At 44.9% G+C, this 27,271-nt stretch overlaps 1 protein-coding gene across 1 annotated transcript in view; it reads left to right on the forward strand.

Moving 5' to 3' along the window:
- Positions 1-25,789, forward strand: part of LOC309550386 (olfactory receptor 2A14-like) — a gene marked incomplete at both ends in the record, with an annotated part of 60,840 nt that extends 35,051 nt beyond the window's left edge. The window contains 2 exons of the mRNA XM_082250779.1: positions 24,832-24,980; positions 25,173-25,789. Coding sequence (XP_082106905.1) covers positions 24,832-24,980; positions 25,173-25,789 — 766 coding nt within the window. The remainder of the gene's footprint in view (positions 1-24,831; positions 24,981-25,172) is intronic.
- Positions 25,790-27,271: the final 1,482 nt, after the last annotated feature.

Consider the following 27,271-nt stretch of genomic DNA (forward strand, 5'->3'; position numbering starts at 1 on the left):
GAGGCGGTTCTGGTGGCCGAATTCTGAACTTTTACCACAAAAAGTTCGGAATTTGGCCGAATTTCGAACAGCCAATGTTCGGATCGAACTGATGGTCGACCCGAACCGTTTGATCATCCCTAATCTCAAGTAGGGCATTATAAAACTGTTTCAACAGATGTATGTACTAAACAAACCTCATGGGGACTTTTTTGATCATATAGAAATTTGCTGGCATTTTACCTCATAATAAAATCTGTAGACTTCTCTCTTTGGAGATACTTAGTGGGTTTCACAAAAGCACAATTCCTCATGGTCAAAATTTTAAAGATCATATGTGCTGTCAACTTTTTTTTTTTTAGTCAACGTTCTCCTTTTTTGCTTAAAGCATACAGTGTATGGCCAAAAGTCTGTTGACACCTGACCATCAGGTAAACTTGTTGAACATCCTTTTCCAAAACCATGGGTCTTAATTATGAAGACCTCCACCCATTACAAGCCATGACAGCTTGCATCCACTCTAGAAAGGGTTTCCACAAGAATTTGGAGTGTGTCTGTTAAACATGTGCCCATTTTGCTAAAAGTGCATTTGTGAGGTCAGGTGGTACTGATGTTGGATTAGAAAAACTTGCTTCTAATTGATTTTTTAGTAAGATTAAGGTCAGGATATTTGAGTGCCTCCACACCATATTGGTCAAGCCATGTCTTTATGGATCTCACTTTGTGCACAGGAGCAGAAGCAAGCTGGAAATTAAGTGGGTCTGGATGTTCACAATTGTCAAAAATGTATGTATACTGTAACATTAACAGTACTCTTCACTAGAAACACCAAACCATTTGAAGGGATGTCTACATACTGCATATAGTGTATGTTATAGCATCATTATATACTTGACATTTTTTGGTTAGGTTTTCATCTTAATGAGTCTCTGGCTATCACTTCCACTTTTATTCATGCTCTCATTTTGTATGATTTTGTATGTTAATGTATACCATCAGATAAATATTTTTCTATAGAATGGGGAATAATAATAGCGTCTATAAGATTTTAATTGCCGTGTGTGTTAAAAAGTTAAAAAGCTTCACTATCTACTTGTCCCAACAACCATGATCATCAGGAGGGAAAGTGAAGGTGAATCTGAAATTGTACGGTTCTCATCAGAATAGAAACAGATGGTATTCTCTCAAGTGCAGATGCTTGTTTTGGTGACAATTATCAAAAGTAGGGACATTTAAACTTATACAACCTCCTATGTCTCAGGGGACAGGAAGTAGGATGTCTGAGGACACGGATAGTAAGAACCATCTGAATGAGGTTCTAACCCTTCTCACTCTAGCCCAAAAAAAGTTTTGGCTGGAATAATACTTTCAATGAATCATTTGGAAAAAAAATTACATGAACTGCATATTCAAATAAGTTGTTTACTTTTATAGCTTTATTTCAAGATTCCCCTAGGCTTAGTAGGGTTCTGTCCTGTAGGGAGTACAATTTTTAGTTACATTTTCCAATAAGTGAATTTAGCTATTTTTATGGATTATACTGTATGTATTAGTTAGTTAATGCAGGGTAAAACCACAGCTTTTCTGTAATACCCTCCTCCCCAGCAACATGCAGTCATCTTCTCTTCAGTCTTTGGTCATGCTGATAACTGCCAGGAATGAACACCTAGTACTTCCAGGTATGGGGGGAGCATTTAATTCACTTCTTGTGGTAGAGCTCGGCCAATCACCAAGCCCTAGCAATATTATATAGGGGGATCTCATTGTCCTGTGTAAGCTAAGACTTCACAGGGTGGCTTCTTCTGTTCCTTGTAGCTGAAAGAGGCAATGAGGGAGAGAAGTTAAGTGGATGTATGTGCTGCTTGAGAAAAGGGATGTGAACTCACCCTATTACCCTGCCCCTTTCACGTGAAGCAATGGATACATGCTTCTACTCACTCTGAAAGCAATATCCTTGACCTTGTTTTCTCCCACCTATGCACTCTGTACAACCTTTCAAACTATCCTTTCCCTCTCTCTGATCACTACCTTATTAGTTTTACTCTCTCGCTCTCCTCCACCTCCTCTCCCTCCAACTGACTTACAGTTAACCACAGAAACCTACACCATCTCAACCCTTCTCTTCTCTACTCTGCTACCGACCACCTCTATGACAAAATCGCACGCCTGTCCTGCACCAACCTAGCCACTTCTGTCTACAACGCTTCACTTTTAGCCTCCCTGGACACACTGGCCCCCCTTACTACACATTGAATCAGGCCCCGACCCCTTCAACCTTGGCAAACAGATAACACTAGAAGTCTGAAAAAGCATAGCCATGCTCTTGAGCGCCTATGGCATAAGACTAGGTCTCAGAAAGATTTCAACCAATATAAATCTGTCTCCAAAAATACAATTCCAGTCCCCACACTGCCAAGCAGACCTATTTTATCACTCTCATTAACAACTTGTCATCACGCCCCCGGCAACTCTTTGCTACCTTTAATTCTCTACTTCGTCCTCCACTGCCTCCACCCACTGACTCACTCACTGCCCAGGAGATTGCCAACTACTTCAAACAGAAGATTGATACAATTCGTGAGGAGATCACTGCTGTTCACATACCTTCCTTGCTTTTTGGTTCACGCCCACAGGTACAATCACTACTTCCCTCATTCAACCCCACCACTATAGATGAGGTTGCTAAACTACACTTAACCACCTGCCCTCTGAATCCTGTTCCCTTGCAAATGCTACGTTCACCCTCTGGCCCTATTCTACACTCTCTAACCCACATGTTCAATCTCTCCCTCTCTTCTGGCATCTTCCCCAACTCTCTAAAACATGCACTAGTCAGCCCCATACTTAAAAAGCCCTCACTGGACCCAACCAATCTTAACAACCTACGCCCTATTTCCTTGCTCCCCTTTTTATCCAAACTCCTTGAACGTCTGGTCTACAACCGACTGTTCGACCACCTTGCTGAGAATAGCCTTCTTGATCCCCTTCAGTCTGGATTTCGGCCTCAAAATTCCACTGAAACTGCTCTCCTAAAACTAACAAATGATCTACTAACGGCTAAAACCAATGGACACTATTCTGTACTCCTACTCCTGGACCTTTCTGCTGCCCTTGATACGGTTGCCCACCCCCTCCTCCTCAAAAAACTTCACATCTTTGGTCTCCGAGACTGTACACTTCACTGGTTCTCTTCCTACTAATCCAACCGAACCTTTAGTGTTACTTACAATTCTACTTCCTCCTCTCCTCTTCCTTTCTCTGTTGGGGTCCCTCAAGGCTCTGTTCTTGGACCCCTCCTATTTTCAATCTACACCTCCCCTTTGGGTCAGCTGATAGCCTCGCACGGCTTCCAATACCAACTCTACGCTGACGATACCCAAATCTATTTATCCACCCCTCAGCTCTCTCCCTCAGTCTCCTCACGTATCACTAATTTACTATCAGATATATCAGTTTGGATGTCACACCACTTCCTCAAAGTCAATCTATCCAAAACCGAACTTATAGTTTTCCTCCACCACGTGCCCCTTCCCCCGTTCTCTCTGTCAATATCGATGGCACAACTATCACCCTTCACTGCATGCCAAGGTACTAGGTGTTGTCCTGGACCCTGTACTCTCCTTCAAGCCCCACATCCAATCACTGTCCAAATCTTGCCGCCTCAACCTCCACAACATCTCCAAAATATGCCCCTTTCTAACAAATGACACAACAAAGCTCCTAGTTCACTCCCTAGTCATCTCGCGCCTCGACTACTGCAATTCCCTTCTCAATGGCTTACCTCTACACAGGCTATCCCCCCTTCAATCCCTCATGAACGCTGCTGCCAGACCCATCCACCTTACCAATTGCTCAGTGTCCACTACTCCTTTCTGTCAAGCCCTCCACTGGCTTCCGCTTACCCAACTAATTAAATTCAAAATACTAACAATATCTTACAAAGCCATCCACAAAATACCAACCTAATCGTTCTCTTTGTTCCTTTCAAAACCTTCTGCTCTCTGGCTCTCTCATCACCTCCTCCCATGCTCGCCTCCAGGATTTTTCCAGAACCTCTTCAATCTTATGTAACTCCCTACCCCAATCTGTCAGATTATCTCCTACTCTATTAGTTTTTAGACAATCCCTGAAAACCCTCCTCTTCAGAGAAGCCTATCCTACCCACACCTAACAACTATACTTCCATTTTCTCCATCAGCCCATTCCCCACAGTTATTGCCTTTTGTTTTCACTTGACCCTCCCTTCTAGATTGTAAGCACTAATTAACAGGGCCCTCTAATTCCTCCTATATTGAATTGCATTGTAACTGTATTGTCTTCCCTCACATTGTAAAGCATTACGCAAACTGTTGGAGCTATATAAATCCTGTATAATAATTTTGACATTTTGACATTTCCAATTAAGAAAAGGTGATGTGAGATATATAGGAGGAGACTTCAGAATCGTTGTTGCTAATCACAGAACCCCTTTGCATTCTGTGCATCATACCATCTCTGAAACAATCTTTCAATGCCCAACACAGTCATTCCCAAGCTGTAAAAATCCCAGTGTTTCCTCAGCTAAAAACTGACAGGATACTGTAATTTTCTGTTGTTCTGAATAGGAGAACTGCCATTGGCTGCAGCTGGACTGTGAGCCCACCCTTGGGAACAAAGAGACAGGACTCTTAATGACTGCAGCAGTGGAGTAGCTGTACAGGGCTGCCACAAATTCTATTTCTGTTCCTGTGTTGCTGTCCCTGTGCTGCTTCAAGAAGAGCTTCCATACTGCAATAGCCAGAGACCGCATTGTTGTGAGTGCTGCACTGTGTCTGCCAGAGACCTATCTACTGCGGATATGCAGATACTACACAGTGTGGCTGCTAATAACTCCAAGGGAGATAGGGAGACCTCCACTGAGGATAACAGGAACCAACTTGAGAGGGGAAAGACCTTTCCGGCAATGTTTTACTGATACTTCCTTACAATATCACTGCAAGTTTAGGATCAGCTTGAAATTAAAAATGCTCCCATTTGGGTGTAAGCACTAGGAATGATCGAACGGTTCGGGTTGACCATCGGTTCGACCCAAACATTGGGTATTTGAAATTCGGCCGAATTAGGAACTTTTTGCTGAAAAAGTTCGAAATTCGTCAACCAGAACCGACCAAAATGCAATGGGTCAGGAAATGGGCTTTAAAAGCCCGTGATTGGACCAAAACCATCAGTAAAAGTCAATTGAGGGGGCAGGAGAATGCTAGGAATGTGATTGGAGTGACTAGGGGTTCCAGAGGCCAATCATTAGTGAATACGCCCCCCAGTATATAAGATAGCCCCGCCAAATTCCTAGCATTGTAATACAGGGACATGGAAGAGAGTGGAAGCAGTTCTGTTACTTCTGCTTCAGAGTGTCATTTAGCAATTATTAGTGTGAGGAAAGGGATATCTAGTGTAGTTAGGGTGCAATTTTCCACTTTAGTTAGATTTAATAATCTAGTTTCTGTAAGGAAAGTGTTAAGTGTAAGGGGACCGTAGTGTAGGGTTAACTGACTCTGACTGCTATGGCAGGGTGACAAAACCCTTCCATTTCAGGGTGACCGCTATAGAGAAAAGATTGTTTCTCTTAGGTGATTTACAGAACAGCGATATGGCTTCTCACCTGTCAGCCTGCTTTTTGCTGCAGGCGTTTATAGGGCTTTTTTGTGGACATGTTTGGAGTCAGGCATGACATCTGAACTTCTGTGTAGGGGTATATATACACACACATGTATGTATATACAGTGCCTTGTGAAAGTATTTGGCCCCCTTGAACTTTGCGACCTTTTCCCACATTTCAGGCTTCAAACATAAAGATATAAAACTGTAATTTTTTGTGAAGAATCAACAACAAGTGGGACACAATCAAGTGGAACGAAATTTATTGGATATTTCAAACTTTTTTAACAAATAAAAAACTGAAAAATTGGGCGTGCAAAATTATTCAGCCCCCTTAAGTTAATACTTTGTAGCGCCACCTTTTGCTGCGATTACAGCTGTAATTCGCTTGGGGTATGTCTCTATCAGTTTTGCACAACGAGAGACTGACATTTTTGCCCATTCCTCCTTGCAAAACAGCTCAAGCTCAGTGAGGTTGGATGGAGAGCGTTTGTGAACAGCAGTTTTCAGTTCTTTCCACAGATTCTCGATTAGGTTCAGGTCTAGACTTTGACTTGGCCATTCTAACACCTGGATATGTTTATTTGTGAACCATTCCATTGTAGATTTTGATTTATGCTTTGGATCATTGTCTTGTTGGAAGACAAATCTCCGTCCCAGTCTCAGGTCTTTTGCAGACTCCATCAGGTTTTCTTCCAGAATGGTCCTATATTTGGCTCCATCCATCTTCCCATCAATTTTAACCATCTTCCCTGTCCCTGCTGAAGAAAAGCAGGCCCAAACCACTATGCTGCCACCACCATGTTTGACAGTGGGGATGGTGTGTTCAGGGTGATGAGCTTTGTTGCTTTTACGCCAAACATAATGTTTTGCATTGTTGCCAAAAAGTTTGATTTTGGTTTCATCTGACCAGAGCACCTTCTTCCACATGTTTGGTGTGTCTCCCAGGTGGCTTGTGGCAAAGTTTAAACAACACTTTTTATGGATATCTTTAAGAGATGGCTTTCTTCTTGCCACTCTTCCATAAAGGCCAGATGTGTGCAGTATATGACTGATTGCTGTCCTATGGACAGAGTTTCCCACCTCAGCTGTAGATCTCTGCATTTCATCCAGAGTGATCATGGGCCTCTTGGCTGCATCTCTGATCAGTCATCTCCTTGTATGAGCTGAAAGTTTAGAGGGACGGCCAGGTCTTCGTAGATTTGCAGTGTTATAATTCTCCTTCCATTTCAATATTATCGCTTGCACAGTGCTCCTTGGGATGTTTAAAGCTTGAGAAATCTTTTTGTATCCAAATCCGGCTTTAAACTTCTCCACAACAGACTCTCGGACCTGCCTGGTGTGTTCCTTGTTCTTCATGATGCTCTCTGCACTTTAAACGGACCTCTGAGACTATCACAGTACAGGTGCATTTATACGGAGACTTGATTATATCACAGGTGGATTCTATTTATCATCATTAGTCATTTAGGTCAACATTGGATCATTTAGAGATCCTCACTGAACTTCTGGAGAGAGTTTGCTGCACTGAAAGTAAAGGGGCTGAATAATTTTGCACGCCCAATTTTTCAGTTTTCTATTTGTTAACAAAGTTTGAAATATCTAATACATTTCGTTCCACTTCATGATTGTGTCCCACTTGTTGTTCATTCTTCACAAAAAATTACAGTTTTATATCTTTATGTTTGAAGCCTGAAATGTGGCAAAAGGTCGCAAAGTTCAAGGGGGCCGAATATTTTCACAAGGCACTGTATACATATACACATATATAGGTGTGAAAATAGCAGAACACTATGCTTGCGCTAATGAAATAATTAACAGGCATATGGCTCCGCTCCTATCACACCTATATGTGTGTATGTGTATAAATACATATAAGTGTGTATATATACCCCTATACATAAGTTCAGATGTTTTGCCTGCCTCCAAAGACCCCAAAAAAATGCCCATAAAAAACACCTGCAATAACACACCTGGGCGTTTTTTTTTTTTTGGTGCAGGCGTTTTTTGGGGCATTTTTGTGGGTCTTTGGAGGCAGGCAAAACATCTGAACTTCTGTATAGGGGTATATATACACACACACTTATATGTATTTATACACATACACATATATAGGTGTGATAGGAGTGGAGCCATATGCCTGTTAATTATTTCATTAGCGCAAGTATAGTGTTCTGCTACTTTCACACCTATATATGTGTATGTGTATATATACCCCTATACAGAAGTTCAGATGTTTTGCCTGCCTCCAAAGACCCCAAAAAAATGCCCCAAAAAAACTCCTGCTGCAAAAACACACCTGGGCGTTTTTGTAGCTGGCGTTTTTTTGGGCATTTTTTTGGGATCTTTGGAGGCAGGCAAAAGATCTGAACTTCTGTATAGGGGTATATACACACACACATTTATATGTATATATACACATACACCTATATAGGTGTGAAAGTAGCAGAACATTATACTTGCGCTAATGAAATAATTAACACCCATATGGCTCCGCTCCTATCACACCTATATATGTGTATGTGTATAAATACATATAAGTGTGTGTGTATATATACCCCTATACAGAAGTTCAGATGTTTTGCCTGCCTCCAAAGACCCACAAAAAATGCCCAAAAAAACGCCTGCGCCAAAAAAAAAACACCCAGGTGTGTTATTGCAGGTGTTTTTTTGGGGCATTTTTTTTGGGTCTTTGGAGGCAGGCAAAACATCTGAACTTCTGTATAGGGGTATATATACACACACACTTATATGTATTTATACACATACACATATAGGTGTGAAAGGAGAGAAGCCATATAGGTGTTAATTATTTCATTAGCGCAAGTATAGTGTTCTGCTACTTTCACACCTATATATGTGTATGTGTATATATACATATAAGTGTGTGTGTATATATACCCCTACACAGAAGTTCTGATGTTATGCCTGCCTCCAATAACCCCCAAAAAATGCCCAAAAAAATGCTTGCTACAAAACCGGCAAGGTGTGAAAATAGCGGAGCCATATCCCTGTTCTGTAAGTGTTCTAATACAAACAATCTTTTCTTTCTGGTTCTGGACATGCTACAGAGCTGAAACTTCACAGGTACACTTTTTAGACCCCCCAGACACTAAACCCAAAGAAATCTCTTTTTTTTTTTCAATAATTTTTTCAATAATTGGCTCTCTATCAAAAATGACAATTTTTAAGAACTTTTTTTGTGTGATTAATAGTCTCTGGGGCATGACCCAGAAACCTAGGCACTTTTTGGGGGCATTTATTGCATTTTAGGGCTTCCAAATGGGGTTTTTTGATTACCGAAGTTCGGGTCCCATTGATTTCAATGGGGTTGTGAAATCCGGGTCGAACTTTTGGGAAGTTCTGGTGTTCTGATCGAACCGAACTTTTGAAAAGTTCGATCATCCCTTGTAAGCACAGCAATGGGAATTCCAGGGTCCCGACTGTAATCAGAGTACACTGGCCAGTGGAGTTGGTAATGGTGGCAGATCAGGAGAGGTGAGAAGAGCTTATAATGGTGGCAGATCAGGAGAGGTGAGAGAAGCTGGTAATGGGGGCAGATCAGGAGAGGCGACAGGAGCTGGTAATGGTGGCAGATCAAGAGAGGTGAGAGGAGATGGTAATGGTGGCAGATCAGGAGAGGTGAGATAAGATGATAATGTGGGCAGATCAGGAGAGGTGAGAGGAGCTTGTAATGGTGGCAGACCAGGAGAGGTGACATGAGTCGGTAATGGTGGCAGATCAGGAGAGGTGACAGGAGCTGGTAATGGTGGCAGATCAGGAGAGGTGAGAGGAGCTTATAATGGTGGCAGATCAGGAGAGGTGAGAGAAGCTGGTAATGGTGGCAGATCAGGAGAGGCGACAGGAGCTGGTAATGGTGGCAGATCAGGAGAGGTGAGAGAAGCTGGTAATGGTGGCAAATCAGGAGAGGTGAGAGGAGATGGTAATGGTGGCAGATCAAGAGAGGTGAGAGGAGATGGTAATGGTGGCAGATCAGGAGAGGTGAGATGAGATGGTAATGGTGGCAGATCAGGAGAGGTGAGAGGAGCTTGTAATGGTGGCAAACCGGGAGAGGTAACATGAGTCGGTAATGGTGGCAGATCAGGAGAGGGGACAGGAGATGGTAATGGTGGCAGATCAGGAGAGGCAACAGGAGCTGGTAATGGTGGCAGATCAGGAGAGGAGACAGGAGCTGGCAATGGTGGCAGATTAGGAGAGGTGACAGAAGCTGGTAATGGTGGCAGATCAGGAGAGGTGAGAGGAGATGGTAATGGTGGCAGATCAGGAGAGGTGAGATGAGATGGTAATGGTGGAAGATCAGGAGAGGTGAGAGAAGCTTTTAATGGTGGCAGACCAGGAGAGGTGACATGAGTCGGTAATGGTGGCAGATCAGGAGAGGTGACAGGAGCTGGTAATGGTGGCAGATCAGGAGAGGCAACAGGAGCTGGTAATGGTGGCAGATCAGGAGAGGTGACATGAGTCGGTAATGGTGGCAGATCAGGAGAGGTGACAGGAGCTGGTAATGGTGGCAGATCAGGAGAGGCAACAGGAGCTGGTAATGGTGGCAGATCAGGAGAGGCGACAGGAGCTGGTAATTGTGGCAGATTAGGAGAGGTGACAGAAGCTGGTAATGGTGGCAGATCAGGAGAGATGAGAGGAGCTGGTAATAGAAGCAGATCAGGAGAGGGGGCAGGAGCTGATAATGGTGGCAGATCTTGAGAGTTGAGAGGAGCCGGTAATGGTTGCAGATCAGGAAAGGTGAGAGGAGCCGGTTATGGTGGCAGGTCAGGAGAGGTGACAGGGGCTAGTAATGGTGGTAGATCAAGAGAGATGACAGGAGCTGGTAAAGGTGGCAGATCAGGAGAGGTGAGTGGAGCCGGTAATGGTGGAAGATCAGGAGATCAAGAGAGGTGAGAGGAGATGGTAATGGTGGCAGATCAGGAGAGGTGAGATGAGATGGTAATGGTGGAAGATCAGGAGAGGTGAGAGGAGCTTGTAATGGTGGCAGACGGGGAGAGGTAACATGAGTCGGTAATGGTGGCAGATCAGGAGAGGGGACAGGAGATGGTAATGGTGGCAGATCAGGAGAGGTGAGAGGAGCTTATAATGGTGGCAGATCAGGAGAGGTGAGAGAAGCTGGTAATGGTGGCAGATCAGGAGAGGCGACAGGAGCTGGTAATGGTGGCAGATCAGGAGAGGTGAGAGAAGCTGGTAATGGTGGCAAATCAGGAGAGGTGAGAGGAGATGGTAATGGTGGCAGATCAAGAGAGGTGAGAGGAGATGGTAATGGTGGCAGATCAGGAGAGGTGAGATGAGATGGTAATGGTGGCAGATCAGGAGAGGTGAGAGGAGCTTGTAATGGTGGCAGACCGGGAGAGGTAACATGAGTCGGTAATGGTGGCAGATCAGGAGAGGGGACAGGAGATGGTAATGGTGGCAGATCAGGAGAGGCAACAGGAGCTGGTAATGGTGGCAGATCAGGAGAGGAGACAGGAGCTGGCAATGGTGGCAGATTAGGAGAGGTGACAGAAGCTGGTAATGGTGGCAGATCAGGAGAGGTGAGAGGAGATGGTAATGGTGGCAGATCAGGAGAGGTGAGATGAGATGGTAATGGTGGAAGATCAGGAGAGGTGAGAGAAGCTTTTAATGGTGGCAGACCAGGAGAGGTGACATGAGTCGGTAATGGTGGCAGATCAGGAGAGGTGACAGGAGCTGGTAATGGTGGCAGATCAGGAGAGGCAACAGGAGCTGGTAATGGTGGCAGATCAGGAGAGGCGACAGGAGCTGGTAATTGTGGCAGATTAGGAGAGGTGACAGAAGCTGGTAATGGTGGCAGATCAGGAGAGATGAGAGGAGCTGGTAATAGAAGCAGATCAGGAGAGGGGGCAGGAGCTGATAATGGTGGCAGATCTTGAGAGTTGAGAGGAGCCGGTAATGGTTGCAGATCAGGAAAGGTGAGAGGAGCCGGTTATGGTGGCAGGTCAGGAGAGGTGACAGGGGCTAGTAATGGTGGTAGATCAAGAGAGATGACAGGGGCTGGTAAAGGTGGCAGATCAGGAGAGGTGAGTGGAGCCGGTAATGGTGGAAGATCAGGAGATCAAGAGAGGTGAGAGGAGATGGTAATGGTGGCAGATCAGGAGAGGTGAGATGAGATGGTAATGGTGGCAGATCAGGAGAGGTGAGAGGAGCTTGTAATGGTGGCAGACCGGGAGAGGTAACATGAGTCGGTAATGGTGGCAGATCAGGAGAGGGGACAGGAGATGGTAATGGTGGCAGATCATGAGAGGCAACAGGAGCTGGTAATGGTGGCAGATCAGGAGAGGAGACAGGAGCTGGCAATGGTGGCAGATTAGGAGAGGTGACAGAAGCTGGTAATGGTGGCAGATCAGGAGAGGTGAGAGGAGATGGTAATGGTGGCAGATCAGGAGAGGTGAGATGAGATGGTAATGGTGGAAGATCAGGAGAGGTGAGAGAAGCTTTTAATGGTGGCAGACCAGGAGAGGTGACATGAGTCGGTAATGGTGGCAGATCAGGAGAGGTGACAGGAGCTGGTAATGGTGGCAGATCAGGAGAGGCGACAGGAGCTGGTAATTGTGGCAGATTAGGAGAGGTGACAGAAGCTGGTAATGGTGGCAGATCAGGAGAGATGAGAGGAGCTGGTAATAGAAGCAGATCAGGAGAGGGGGCAGGAGCTGATAATGGTGGCAGATCTTGAGAGTTGAGAGGAGCCGGTAATGGTTGCAGATCAGGAAAGGTGAGAGGAGCCGGTTATGGTGGCAGGTCAGGAGAGGTGACAGGGGCTAGTAATGGTGGTAGATCAAGAGAGATGACAGGGGCTGGTAAAGGTGGCAGATCAGGAGAGGTGAGTGGAGCCGGTAATGGTGGAAGATCAGGAGATCAGGAGAGGTAACAGGAGTTGGTAATGGTGGCAGATCAGGAGAGGTGGCAGGAGCTGGTAATGGTAGCTGTCCGGAAGAGGTTATAGGAGCTGGTAAGAAGCTGCTTACAATTTGGAGCAGCGTTGTCAGCATGCCGTGCAAGCTCCTTCAGCTGGCCATTAGACTGCCTATTGGATTGACCTGAAGTGGCTGCATTTTGACAGACACTCTTATTATGTGCTACTGGGGAGCAGCAACAAGGGAAGAGAAACATAACGTTAGAGATACAGTATGCCCTAGAATATTTTTTTTACATTTTTAAGGGCAGATCTTCTGCGATCAAGGTCCTCAAATGGTCAAAAAGACAACACATTGGGAAATGTGTATGTGTTGTAGAGATGTAACAAACATTTCTTTTTTTTTAACATAGACATAGACTTTAGGTCCCTTATTGGCAGCCATTAAATATGCTTCTGAGCGTACAGCAGTAATTAGTCTCAGGGGTTACTGAATTATCTATATAGCAGTATCATAACTTTCTGTCCACAAATGGCCTTTCACAAGTGAAAGTCAGCACAGAGGTTTGAGAAATGATCTCTTCATCTGATTTTTGGACCTGGAGATAGAGAGAGGCGAATTCATGAGCACTTCAAATAGAGAGCTGATAGCGATTAAAGTAGACTACATGGGAGCGTTCACTGCTGGCCTTCTAAAAAGTGCTACTTATCTGGCTGCTGAATCTCTGGCTTTGCTACTTCATCACTGACACAGGACAAGCAAACAATTCAAGAATATCTGAGGACAGCCGTAAACCTTTGTCTTTGGACTGAATTTGGGTTAGTTACTTAGTTAATATATTCAAGTTAAAGAGTTTACTATGACAGCCAGACATCCAGCATTTGCAGAATGAGAAGACAGTTTTTTAATACCTTATTATTTGAAGATTTTTAGTGACTCATTTTCATAAATGCATTGTTTTACGTTGACTTAAAGCATATCTAACATATAAAAATGTATATATTGCAGTTTACCATTCTTTAGATGTGGTGACTTAATTTGTTAGATTACAGCTGCATTCGTTTAGTACTTTCAGTTTTTTTTTTTTTTTAATGTTGACCTGGTCATTCTTCCAGTAACACACGCTCTGTCCTAGGGTGACAAAATTAATTCAATTTACTATATATTCGAAGGAGCAATGTTGTCATCCTTGGAGGGGGGACTACAGAATGCCTCCTCTCTCCTCATCTCCATAGCATATAGGGAAGGTGTTTTTTTAGTCCTCTGAGACAGCTGGTAACTATGCATTCTGACAAGAATGGAGCAAAGACAGAGAGCAAAGGAAGTTATCAGTTTACTGATTTCTGGCAGGATCAACTGGCATTATTTTCTGCAAGTATTGAACAAATATTACTGACACTTTCTGTGGGATATTTAACAGTCCAAAAGGAAGCAAATATGAGAGTTCATTGTAAGGTTTTACATACACTTTAAAAAATATTTTACGCTTAAAAAAGGATGGGGAGGGATATCACCCCAAAATAATGCTGCATGTTCAGATTTTGACATAGATCATTCTATCTAATGCTTATGGCTTTTTTCCCAATTAACCTTTTAGCGCCTTTCACATGAGTGGCCGGGGGGTGGTAAAAACCACCCCTTCATTGTTCACCTACAAGTGGATAGTTCAGAGGGCCACACATTGCCTTGACAGGCAAGCTTACCTCACATATAGCTTAGCAAAGTCACTGTCTGTGTCCCTGTTAGGGAGATTCACCCACTGTGTTTGCCCTGTTTACCGTTATCACCCAGACAGCTAAAGTGAAAGAGTCGCCAGAACAGGAATAGTGGGAAAATTTTCCAATAGGGACAATAATTCTGGTGACCCTGGTGACAACCATTGATTTCCTCACTTTGGAAGGATCTCCTCCCATTTCCTGTTTTGGCTATGGCACAGGAAGTAAAGGGAAGTCTCCCCAATGGTGCACAGATGGTAAAAAAAAGATTGACATGGGTTATAACCCTTTCTTACTCTATACAAAATTAGAAAAAAAAAAGCTTTACCTTTTGTTCTGTTTTAAAGGATAACAAAAGGCAAAACTTTTTTTGATTACAGTGGAGAGAGATTCTAATACCTGTCAGGTTTTTATTGCTGTCTGTGTATTTAACCCTATTAGTCCTATTTACCATGATCAACAAATTTAAAATAAAAAAAAATGAGTTGTCCCTAGAACCAGAATAGTAGGGATATCTTCGAATGGCAACACTAGTTCTGGTGAATCTCACTTAAGAGGGCTGAAGAGAAATCTCCGCAGATGGCAAAAAAACCTTACAGGGGTGGGGTTATAACCTTCCCTTACTCTATCCAAAATGGAAAAAAAAGTTTTGCCTTTAGTGTCTACTTTACAACTATCCATTTTCGGTAACAGGGAACTTCACATACTCTTCAACTGTCAGGTTATGTGTTTTTAACCACTTAAGCCCCGGAAGATTTTACCCCCTTCCTGACCAGGGCCTATTTTGCGATTCGGCACTGCGTGACTTTACTGGACAATTGCGCAGTCATGCGACGCTGTACCTAAACGAATTTGACGCCCTTTTTTTCCCACAAACAGAGCTTTCTTTTGGTGGTATTTGATCACCTGTGCGATTTTTTGATCATGCGCAAACAAAAAAAGAGCGTCAATTTTGCAAAAATGAAATATTTTTCACATTTTTTAATATAAAATTCCCCCCCAAAAAAATGTAAAAATCAAAATTTTTTAACATTTTCGGTCAATTTGTTTTATGCTACATATGTTTGGTAAAAAAAATCGCAAAAAGCGTATTTTGATTGGTTTGCGCAAAAGTTATCGCGTTTACTAACAAAGGGAAAGATTTTCGTCATTTTTGTTGTTTTTTTTTAACGCGTAATGACGGCGATCTGCGATTTTTTTGCGGTACTGCGACATTGCGGCGGACAGATCGGACCCTTGACTGACATTTTTGACACTTTTGGGGTTACCAGTGACATTACTACAGTAATCAGTGCTATACATATGCACTGTTACTGCAAAATGACACTGGTAGTGAAGGGGTTAACTTTATTTGAGAGGGAGGGGCTGTGTGTGTCCCTAGGGGCATGATTCTAACTGTGATTGGCTGTGGCTTGAGCTGTAGAAACAATGATCAACGGTCCTACATAGTAGAACCGTGTGATCACTGTTTCTACACAGGGGAGAATGACAGGCGGCTTGTTTACACTAGCCGCTTGACTTTCTCCCTCTGCATCGACGATCGCAGAGTGACCGGCAGACATCGGGTCCGCCGGTCACACGAGTGGGGGGGTCCGTGACCACGCGGGAGAGGGAGTGCGCCTCCGGGGGCACGCGCTCGCTCCCTAGACCCTTACAGGCTAGCGACGTAGATCTACGTCACTCTGCCTGTGAGGGGCTGACTGCCGCAGTAAATATACTGTGAGCAGTCGGCAAGTGGTTAATTGCAACAAAAAATGAAAATTGTTTGTTTATTTTTTCTTACCCTATGAGGAAGTCACAGATCACTTTACAAAACGTATCAGGGGCAGAGCCACGTGACATGATCATGCCCAGAAGCTGTGTAGCGGCCATTTTAACATATCCTCTCTAGACGTCCATGCTTCAGGGGGCAATGTATATGCAATAATTTCTTGCTTTTAAAGCGGAGTTCCGGCCACAAAATATACATAATCGATTTTGGGCCATCCGCATCCTATTTGTCACCTGAAAAAGAAATGGATACTTACCTTGTTATTGAAGAAAAATATACCCACCTTTCTTCCACTTCCTCCCTCTGCGGCCGCGGCCCGCGCCGTCACTTCCTCTTTGCATTGATTCCTTGGAGCTGAACGTCATCGCTCCCAGGAATCAATGCGCCTGCACCGGCCGCGCTCGTCACTTCCGGTGCGGCGCCGCATTCCCTGCTAAACAGCTTCTGGGCATGCCCAGAAGCTGTGGAGGAATGCGGCACCGCACCGGAAGTGACGGTCGGGGCCGGTGCAGGCGCATTCTGGGAGAAGAGGACACGGAAGAGGACGCAGAAGAGGATCGCGCTGGCTTCAGCTGCCCACATTCGAGATGGCAACGCTGGAGAAAAAAATTTAAAGGTAAGTATTTCTCTCTCGCTCATTGACAGACGCAGTCCTCTTGATTAATATCAAATTGGGTTATACTGCCCTCTACAGGAGTAGGACACTAGGCAGAAGAAAACGTTCTGGCCACACCTTAGGGGCAGTCCCAGAGGGTATATCCTCTCTCCCTCTGCTACAGGATGTCAGTTTTTTTCTGTCTAGTCAGGAGTAAGGACCTAAGTTCCTTGCTGGGATCTTTGGTCCTGGCAAGATTTTTTTAGAAAAAATTTTTTAGGCAGCTTTTTTCTCCAGTTGTTCCTGTGAGATCTTCAAGCAATTATGCTGGAGCTGGGCGACGGGCTGGATGTTGAGATCCAGTGGTCACCCCAGTCAGCCTACGAGCGCGTGCAGGCCCTAGCTCCGCGCTGGGTCGGCCGCGACATAGTCCCACTGGACGGGGACTGACCCTGCGAGTTAAACGTCTCGCCGGGACGCCGACGACCAGTTGGAAACTGAGTCGCGGCGTCCGTATTGGTCGACAGCCCCCCCACCTCGGTGGAGAGGGGTTCTGTCAGGAGTTGGTGCCCGCCTGTCCCGGTATGGTGAGTAAAATGTTCCCCCTCTCCCCCTGACGGGTTTGTGGGTGGACGCGGGCCCCTCCCTGGGATAATCGGACCCTCATGATCCTGGGTCCACCCTCTATCCTATACATGTGTCACAGATCCCCCTCTTGAGGGTGATTTGGTAAATAAGAACCAGGAGGCTTGGTTTGGGAGCTGACTATCGGAAGTCACTGTATGAGTGGGCACTGTAAAGGGACCATGACTGAAGTCAGTGGCTGGTATTACTGTTAGGATGGCCATGTAAGAGGGTGATATGAGCCTACCTTATACATAAGGTTGCAGTTGCCTGAACTACCAGCATCCGCCGCCGCCATCCTCCCGCAGGCCGCCATCCTCCCGCAGGCCGCTATCCTACCGCAGGTCCCGCAGGCCGCACAGGCCGATGCCTGACTTCCGCAGGCCGCACGATGTAGCAGGCCGCTGCCATCTTTCCACAGGGGCCGCCGCCATCCGCCCGCAGGTCGCGCGGGGCCGCCATCTTGGCGTAGCCTCGTGTCTCCGGCATGGGGGCAGCCATTTTGGAGATGACCAGCTACCTCGAGGAGTAGCAGGGGAAGCGCCGGAAGGCGTGTAAAGGGGCGGAGCCGCCTCCTTTACCCGGGAAAACGATCCAAAAGACTTCCTCTCTGTGAGGGACAGCGCTGAGAGCAGTTTGGTAGAAGCTTCTGTGCATCAGGTGGTGAGCCCTTGGGGTCTCTCTCTCTCTCTGTGGGGTCCGAAGCAGGTAACATTGAGGGGCGCTGTTGCGCTGGGGGATTACAAAAAAAAAAAGTTTTTTCTTTGCAATTTTTTTTTTTGTTTGCTGGCAAGTGTCTGGGATTAATCATGGACCCTGCCACACATGTATCCCCACCTGATCCCCTCAAGGTGGCCGCAGGACCCTCCAGTGCCCCACTTATGATTGATGCATTATCAGTCTTTGGTATCCCGGGTGGAGGTGGCCTGTCAGGGACGGGGGGCAAGAAAGCGACCCCCGCCTACCCCTATTTCATCTGACACTTCAGATACGGATTCTGAGCTTGTCACTGCAGCTGCAGGTCCCTCTTCTGGGGCTGCTGTATCGGGTACGGTCTCCTCAGACAGTGAGGAGGACGTTTCTGCCTCCGCCATAGCGCAAGAAGAAGCGTTGGTGGACACACTAGTTGTGTCTGTCCGGGAAACCTTAAGTCTTGAGGTTACACCGGCAGAGGTAGCTGACACTGAAATTCCTTTTGGTACTAGCAAGCCTACCAAAATGGCGAAGGTTTTTCCCTTGCCCAAATGTTTTGGTAATCTAATTAAAGAAGAATGGGGTCGTCCGAAACGAACCCCTGCTATTTCCAAACGCATTGCTAGGCGCTATCCGTTTGAGGAATCTCTCCTTAAAAAATGGACGGTACCACCATTGGTGGACTCACCGATTTCCAGACTAAATAAAGCCACCGGTGGATCGTAAAGTGGAAGCGGAATCCCGCTCCATTTTTTCCCTGATAGGGTCAGCCTTTAGGCCAGTGATTGCCATTGGTTTAGTTTCACAAACCTTGACAGAATGGACCAAATTGTTACGCCGTGACCTAAAGGGGAGAAGTATCCCCCCGGCAGTATCAGATTTGCTGGAGCAGATAATACAAGGGCTACAGTTCATCTGTGACGCTGCCCTGGACGCCACTCCATTGTTGGGGCGTGCATCGGTTTCAGCAGTGGTCCTCAGACGCGTGTTGTGGTTAAAGTGCTGGTCGGCGGATCAGGGTTCCAAAAAAGCTTTGGCTAATCTCCCCTTTCAAGGGAATCGCCTGTTTGGGGCCACCTTGGATGAGATTATAAAGGATCTCACTGGGGGCAAGAGCACTTTTTTGCCACAGACGGCTAAGGGTAAAGGACCTCGTAACAGACGAGGACCTTCCTTTTCCGCTCACAAAAAGTTTTTTCGTTCTGCTGGGGCGGGCGATAAGGCAAAGCCCTCCAAAACCCCTGCAGGGGGTTTCAAAGGGCGCTGGTTGGGTAAACAAAAGTCCGGCTCAGCCAAACCTGAAGATAAGACCAATACAGCCTGAAGGTGCGCCCCCACCCATCTCTGGGGTGGGGGGACGTCTTCACCTGTTTCCGGATTCATGGCTTTCCAGAATCCCGGACAAATGGGTTCGCAAGGTCATACGGTCGGGATACAAGATCGAGTTTCGATCACTTCCACCGTTGCGATTCTTCTCTTCCAATATTCGTCTATCCCTGGATCACTTAAAAGCTTTGCGGGGGACAGTAATGGACTTGATGCAACAAGGAGTGGTAGTTCCCGTTCCTTGGACAGAACGTTTTCAGGGGTTCTATTCAAACCTGTTCACAATACCCAGGAAAGAGGGCAAGGTGCATCCAATTCTGGACTTGAGAGCACTCAAGTGTCTTGTCCGGGTACAATAATTCAAGATAGAGTCCATCCGAATAGTGGTGGCCTCTCTGCACCAGGGGGATTTCCTGGCGTCCATATACATCAAGGATGCCTATCTTCATTTCCCCATCCTCGCAGGACATCAGCGTTTTCTTCGCTTTTTCCAAAGATCATCCCTGGTTCCCACCAGGAGACTGAACTATCTGGGCCTAACTTTGGATACATCCTTGGCAAGAGTCTTGCGGAGAAACTCCAGAAGATTCAGTCAACGATTCGGATGTTGCTGTCCCTCAACTGGCCTTCCCTTCGGACTTGCATGAGGGTCCTGGGAATGATGGTGGCCTCCTTCGAGGCAGTACCGTTTGCCCAGTCTCATACCCGAATTCTCCAAAGAGAGATTCTTTTCAAATAGAATCGGAATCCCGATTCCCTGGACAATCAGATCCGGTTGAGCGAGCGGACCAGGGAGTCTCTGGTCTGGTGGCTTCGGTCTCCGATGCTCAGCCAGGAGAAGTCATTCCTTCCGATAGAATCCAGGTTACCGATAAATGTATTGGAACTGAGAGCGATAAGACTTTGACTGATTTACTGGACCGTGCAGCTCCAGGGCAGCCCGGTTCGGATCCACTCGGACAATGCCACGGCCGTGGCTTATGTCAATCACCAAGGGGGCACCAAGAGTGTCCTGGCGGCCATCGAAGTGGCCAGCAATCCTTGTTGGGCGGAACGGTTTGTTACGGCTCTCTCCGCGGTATTCATTCCGGGGGTGGAAAATTGGCAGGTATTTCACCAGCTGTGCCTTCATTGGGGCACCCCGGAGGTGGATCTGTTGGCATCTCGGCTCAACAGGAAGGTGCGGAGGTTTGTAGCCCACTCCCGAGATCCTCTAGCGGACGCAGCAGACGCGCTGGTCGCCCCGTGGGGACAGTATCAGCTACTGTATGCCTTCCCTCTTCTCAAGTTGCTGCCGAAACTTCTGCGCAGGATAGAGGTGGAGGGAATTCCAGTTATCCTGGTAGCTCTGGACTGGCCTCGTCGACCCGGGTACGCCGACTTGGTCAGGCTGGTCGCGGACGCTCCTTGGAGACTTCCTCTCAGGCAGGATCTGCGGTCTCAGGGACCGATCTTCCATCCTGCTTTACAATCACTGGCTTTAACGGCCTGGCTATTGAGACTCAGGTGCTGAAGGACAAGGGATTGTCAACTTCAGTTATTCCAACTTTAATTAAAGCAAGGAAAGCGACTTCCAGAAAAGTCTATCATCGCACATGGAAGTCTTATATTGCGTGGTGTGAATCCCTTGGATTTCCTCCACGTGCCTATTCGGTGACCTGAATCTTGGCTTTTCTGCAACAGGAGGTTGAGCAGAAGCTGGCCTTGAGTACTATCAAGGGTCAGGTTTCAGCGTTAGCAATCTTCTTTCAGAAACCTTTGGCTACCCATTCCTTGGTGTTTAATTTCATCCAGGGGGTGCGGCACCTGGCTCCTCCAGTGCGCGCGCCCTTACCGCCCTGGGATCTTAATTTGGTGTTGTCGGTTCTTCAGAAACCTCCTTTTGAAAATATCAGGGAGATTCCCTTGCTTACATTATCCCAGAAGGTGGCCTTCTTGGTGGCCATTACTTCTGCACGCAGGGTGTCAGAACTGGCCGCATTATCCTGTCGTTCCCCATATCTGGTGGTTCATAGGGATAAGGTGGTTCTTCGTCCGAATCCATCCTTCCTTCCTAAGGTGGTTTCAGAGTTCCATCTGAATGAAGATATTGTGCTACCTTCCTTGTGTCCTAAGCCCAGTCATCCTCGGGAGTTTGCGTTACATTCCTTGGATGTGGTTCGGGCAATCAGGGTATACTTGAAAACTACGGACTCGTTTCGTAAAACGGATTCACTTTTTGTGATCACGGATGGCCCCAAAAAGGGGTTGCCTGCATCTGCCGCGACTATCTCCAGATGGATCAGACAGACGGTGGTACAGGCTTATTCTATTAAGGGTGGGAATCCTCCGTTCCCTGTTAAGGCGCACTCCACTCGGGCGCTTAGTGCTTCCTGGGCCTTCCGCCATCAGGCGTCAGTGGTCCAGGTTTGCAAGGCGGCTACCTGGTCGTCGGTTCATACCTTTACAAAATTTTATAAAGTTGATGTGTTGGCATCGGCGGATGCCTCTTTTGGCCGCAAGGTTTTGCAGGCCGCAATTTGAGGAGACCGTTGGTATACCTCAAGGGTTTTTTTCTGTTGGGTTTTCAGTTGAGTCTCATCCTTTGGTTTGATGAGCCTTTAAGACTTCTAGTCGGCACCGGTTGGGCCTTCTGGATTTAAGTTTTGATTTCTGTTATCCCACCCCTCATTTGTGGCACTGCTTTGGGACGTCCCAATTTGATATTAATCAAGAGGACTGCGTCTGTCAATGAGCGACAGAGAAAAATGGATTATCTTACCGTAAAATCCTTTTCTCTTAAGCTCATTGACAGACGTATTACCCGCCCCTCTACTATTGAGTTGGGTTGGGTTAAATTCTCTGACACTGCTTTGTGACATAACTGACATCCTGTAGCAGAGGGAGAGAAGATATACCCTCTGGGACTGCCCCTAAGGTGTAGCCAGAACGTTTTCTTCTGCCTAGTGTCCTACTCCTGTAGAGGGCAGTATAACCCAATTTGATATTAATCAAGAGGACTGCGTCTGTCAATGAGCTTAAGAGAAAAGGATTTTACGGTAAGATTTTACAAAAATCCATTTTTCTTCTAAAAGGTAAGTGCAACCCGGGACAGTACAGAGGCTATCCATTGTGGAATGCACTAGCCCTGACCCGGGGGTATTTTTATTGAAAAAAATTTTTGTGGCCGAACTCCGCTTTGTGAGTAAAACAATGACACGTTCACACTGGAGTACAACAATGGAATTTTAAAGTGGATCTAAACTCAAAAGTTGTTTTTTTTTTTTTTCTAAATGCACTCTCTGCTTTAAAGAGGTTGTAAACTCGTTTTTTTTTTTTTTTTACACCCTGCAAAAGAAAGACATAATGAGCTAGTATGTATCGCATATTAGCTCATTATGCAATACTTACCTCAGAACGAGCCCCCGCCGTGCCGCTCACTCACCTCTATGACGGGCGACATGTCTAGTCGCCCGTCTTCCGGGATCGCGGCATCCGGCCATCTGATTGGCCGGAGCCGCGGTGACGTCACTCCCGCGCACGCGCGCTAGAGCCGACAGTCACGGCACGGGGCTCTGAAGGAACGGCACGATCGGCCGTTCCTTCAGAGCGCATGCGCCAGTGACGTCACTGGCGACATGTAAGGTAAATATCTCCTAAACAGTACATGTTTAGGAGATATTTACAGTACCTATAGGTAAGCCTTATCATAGGCTTACCTATAGGTACAAGTTGTAGAGGAGAGTTTACTTCCTCTTTAAGGTAAAAACCCTTCCAATACCGGTTTCCGACCCCCACACAGGGGCTTATAGATTTGCTTTGGGGATAAATTATTGAGTGATAATATAGCCTTTGGTTGTTGTTTTAGGCCCCTTTCACACTCCTGTGACTTGGGACTGCAAAGTTGCCTGACAAGTCTTGTACTATGATTTCCAATGAGTACCATTCATATCTGTGCAACTTCAAGCCGCAGTTACTTCAAAGTTGTCCCTGCAGGTTGTACAAGTGTGAAAGGGGCCTTAAAGTGTTACTAAACCCACAACAGTAAAATCAGTCTGTATAATGCAGTAAAGCATGCTTGTTATACTTACTGTGGTTAATCATCTTCATTGTGTAAAAAAGGCTGTTTGATCCGGTCTTTTCTAATCTTCCCCTTCTTCTACAGTCCCCAATCCATCTGCTGATAGTACAGAGCCTTGGGGGCACTCTGCACATGCTCAGCTTGGAGTGTATTGCTAGAGAGTTTTCTTTTACTTGGGAGGTTGCATATGATGTGAAACTCTCTTCCACAATTGGTGGTAACTGCGGGGAGTATGGCTACTTTTAAAAGACTCATCTCAAAGATCACAACATTTAGGGTTATGGAAAATTAATACGTCACTGACACACACACACACACACACACACACACACACACACCTACACAGGTTGAACTGGATGGACTTTTGTCTTTATTCAACCTCAACTACTATGTAACTATATGTAACTATGTATGTAACTTATCTTTGTGCACAGGACTCAAAGCGCACTTTGTTTGTATTATTTCACCTATTGTTGAATAAACGATTTTATCTGAACATATTACACTATGGAAGGTTTTTTTTTCTTCATATACAGTATGCCACTGAGTGAAACATATCCTGAGGCATTGTTTTGCAATTTGTTCTCACCTGCCTTTTGGAGGATTGCTGTTCTGGCTGACCTCACCATTGTGTAGGTCAGCTGTAGAGGTAAGTGGCAGTAGAGACTGGTGGTGGATACACAGAGGTGGAGCACTCCTGCATGTTATTCCATTTTTGTGCACTTGAAATTTGGGCAGGTTTGCTATTTAGAGCTTTTATGCATTACTAACGCATGAACTCTTCATTGATGTGGACTTTTTCTTTTCATTTTTTCAACTTCACATGCACTCAACTTCTTTGGTTGACCATGGCGAGGCCTGTTCTGAGTGGAACCTGTCCTGTTAAACCGCTGTATTGTCTTGGCCAGCATGCTGCAGCTGAGTTTGACAATTTTTTTATAGCCTAGGCCATCTTTATGTAGAGCAATCATTCTTTTTTTTTTTTTCAGATCCTCAGAGACTTCTTTGCCATGAGGTGCTATGTTGTATATACAATATCACACAAAAGTGAGTACACCCCTCACATTTTTGTAAATATTTTATTATACCTTTTCATGTGACAACGCTGAAGAAATTACTCTTTGCTACAATGTAATGTAGTGAGTGTACAGCTTGTATAACCTTTGGGATGAATTAGAGCGGAGACTGCAAGCCAGGGCTTCCCATCCAACATCAGTGCCTGACCTCAAAATTGCACTTCTGTAAGAATGGTCAAACATTCCCACAGACACACGCCTAAACCTTATGAGAAGAGTTAAAGCTGTAAAAGCTGCAAAGGGTAGGCCAACTCTCTAATAGGGGTAGGCCTACTGATTAAAGTTCATGTGCGTGTATAGGCAGGCATCCCTATACTTTTGATATTATAGTGTATATATACAGTATATGATTTTTTCCTATGAGATTTTTGATCTCACATATTTGTACTACACATTGTGTGGAGAGTAGTGCAGTGATTTAATTTGAGTAAAAATGAAAAAATGAAAATTGTATTTTAACAGGTTCCAGCTAATGGATTCCAAGAACCAGAGTCTGGCAACAGAAATATTTCTTCTGGGGTTTTCCAAAGATTTGAAGATAAACTCAGGACTGTTTGCACTTTTTCTAGGGATATATTATATTACTCTTGTAGGGAATGTGGTTATACTTGGTGTGATCCTCATTAACCCCCAATTGCACATTCCAATGTACTTTTTTCTCTGTATTTTAGCCATTCTGGATTTGTGTATTTCAACATCTGTTGTGCCCCGGTTGCTTTCTGACCTGATTTCCCTTAAAAAAATAATTTCAATTGGTGCTTGTACCCTTCAATGCTTCATCATACTTCTTTTGTCTGGTACAGAGTCTCTGCTCCTTGCTCTCATGGCTTATGACCGATATGCTGCCATTTGCCACCCTCTGCGTTATCCAATGCTGATGAGATGGAGTGTATGTTACCAACTGACTGCCTTTGTGTGGATAATGAGTTTCATAGTCTTTATTTTTCCACCCCTTGCTGTACCAGTGGTCCTATGTAATCCCAACCAGGTCAATCATTTCATGTGCGAAGTTCTAGCTGTCATACGACTGGCCTGTGATAGTATTGATTCCAGCAAAATTGTCATGTTCCTGACTTGTTTCATTGCTTTGCTTCTTCCCTTTATGTTTATTATAGTATCCTATATATGTATTATCTCAAGTGTGTTAAGGATTCACTCCTCAGGAAGGTCCAAAGCTTTCTCTACATGCACATCTCACATTACCATGGTATTTTTCTTTTATGGAACAGCCATTATTATGTACTTTGGGCCCTCAACCGAGTATTCCATACACCAGGGGAAATATTTATCTTTATTTTCCCATGTTATATGTCCAGCTTTAAACCCAATCATTTATAGTTTGAATAATAAAGAAGTAAAAGATGCACAAAGAAAATTAAAGAAAAAATATTGTACTTGCACAGTAGGTGACAATACATAGCCATAAGCATACCATTGTGTTACTATACAATATGCCAATGTACTGTCTGAACTCGGTTTAGTTGGTACTGATAGGTTTTAGCCTTTGTGCCAGCCCTAAACAAGATCTATCAATACAAATACAGGAAAATACTGTACAAAACCTCCAATCTTTCAGATAAAATCACTCTGCAGTCCCAGCACAATGTACCAGGAAAGCCCTGGTTTACACTGGTGCAACTTTGAAATCGAGCTACTTCAAAGTCACGGATTAGTGCGTTTTGCTCCTACGCTTTCATTTTGGTTTGCGACTTAATTTAGCAGAAGTCTATGGAAGTCGCAAAGAAATCAGAAAAAAGTACTGCAAGAACCTTTTTCAAAGTCGCTGCGACATGAGTTGCGGAAATTTAAACCGTTCTACTGCCATCAATGGGTGGTGACTTGTCATGTGATTTGGAACTGTCAAATTGCAGGACAAATTACACCGGTGTGAACGATGGCTTAAAATATACTCACACCACCCACTTCATGTCCCAAATGTCAACATTATATCAAGATAAAACCTCTAGCATTGGCCAATGAAGCCAATCTCTTTCAGTGAACTAATGTGCTAGGTTTCTTAGAGGTCTATTAAAAATGTTTTTACACAAATGTCACACAACTTTTCCACATAATTAACACTTTTTTTCTAATAAAAACCAATTAGAAAAATGTTTGAATCTTGGGTGAAATTTGTGTTAATCTTCTGTGAAAAAATGTACACCTAGATCCCTTACAAAGTGTATGTATAGATAAAACTTTTTTTTTTTTTTGTATTTTAGCTTTGAATAGAGTAGGAAAGGGTTAAAACCCCTATTTGGTTTTGTATTTGCTGTTTGTATCCTGCTGGGGGAAATTCCTTCACTTTCTGCTTGGAGAAGCATTAGGGGAGAGGAAATCTCCTCAAAAGAAGGAATTTTGATTTTAGACAGTTGTCACCACTGAAAGATTTCCCTTACCTCTTGATCGCATGGTAATGTTTAGGATTTTCATTGATTTTCTGTCTTGGTGACAATGGTGACTAGAAGCTATTAAGAGATCTTTATTTATACTGCAAGGTTCAAGTCAGGGTTGCCAACTGTCAATAAATTCACTGACACTGTAAAAGTCAGTGATTTTTACATCTGTCAGTAAATGTCTGTTAGATAAATTTGATGTCAATAAAAATCAGTCCTTTTTTTTCTGGCAAGATAGTGTTGGCTTGGCAAGTGTTAGAAAGAACCCTTGAAAGCTTGATGCAACTTCAGCAGCCACCTATCCAGGCACAGTTTGGAGCCAGTTGGGATTATTTTTGAATAGAAGAGGGCGGTGGCAGAAGGAGCAGGTGGCCGCATTTGCTGATCCTGCTCCTCTAGTTCTGGCTGCGGAGTGATCTCAACTGTGCTCTGCCTGCCACCTCTTTCCAGAGATACAGCAGGTAATTAGGACCAGGTGCTTGTCTGGTGGCAACAGCTCCTGAAGCCTG

The sequence above is a fragment of the Pelophylax lessonae genome (assembly GCF_965119305.1).
Source record: "Pelophylax lessonae genome assembly, chromosome: 3".
Lineage (NCBI taxonomy): Eukaryota > Metazoa > Chordata > Amphibia > Anura > Ranidae > Pelophylax > Pelophylax lessonae.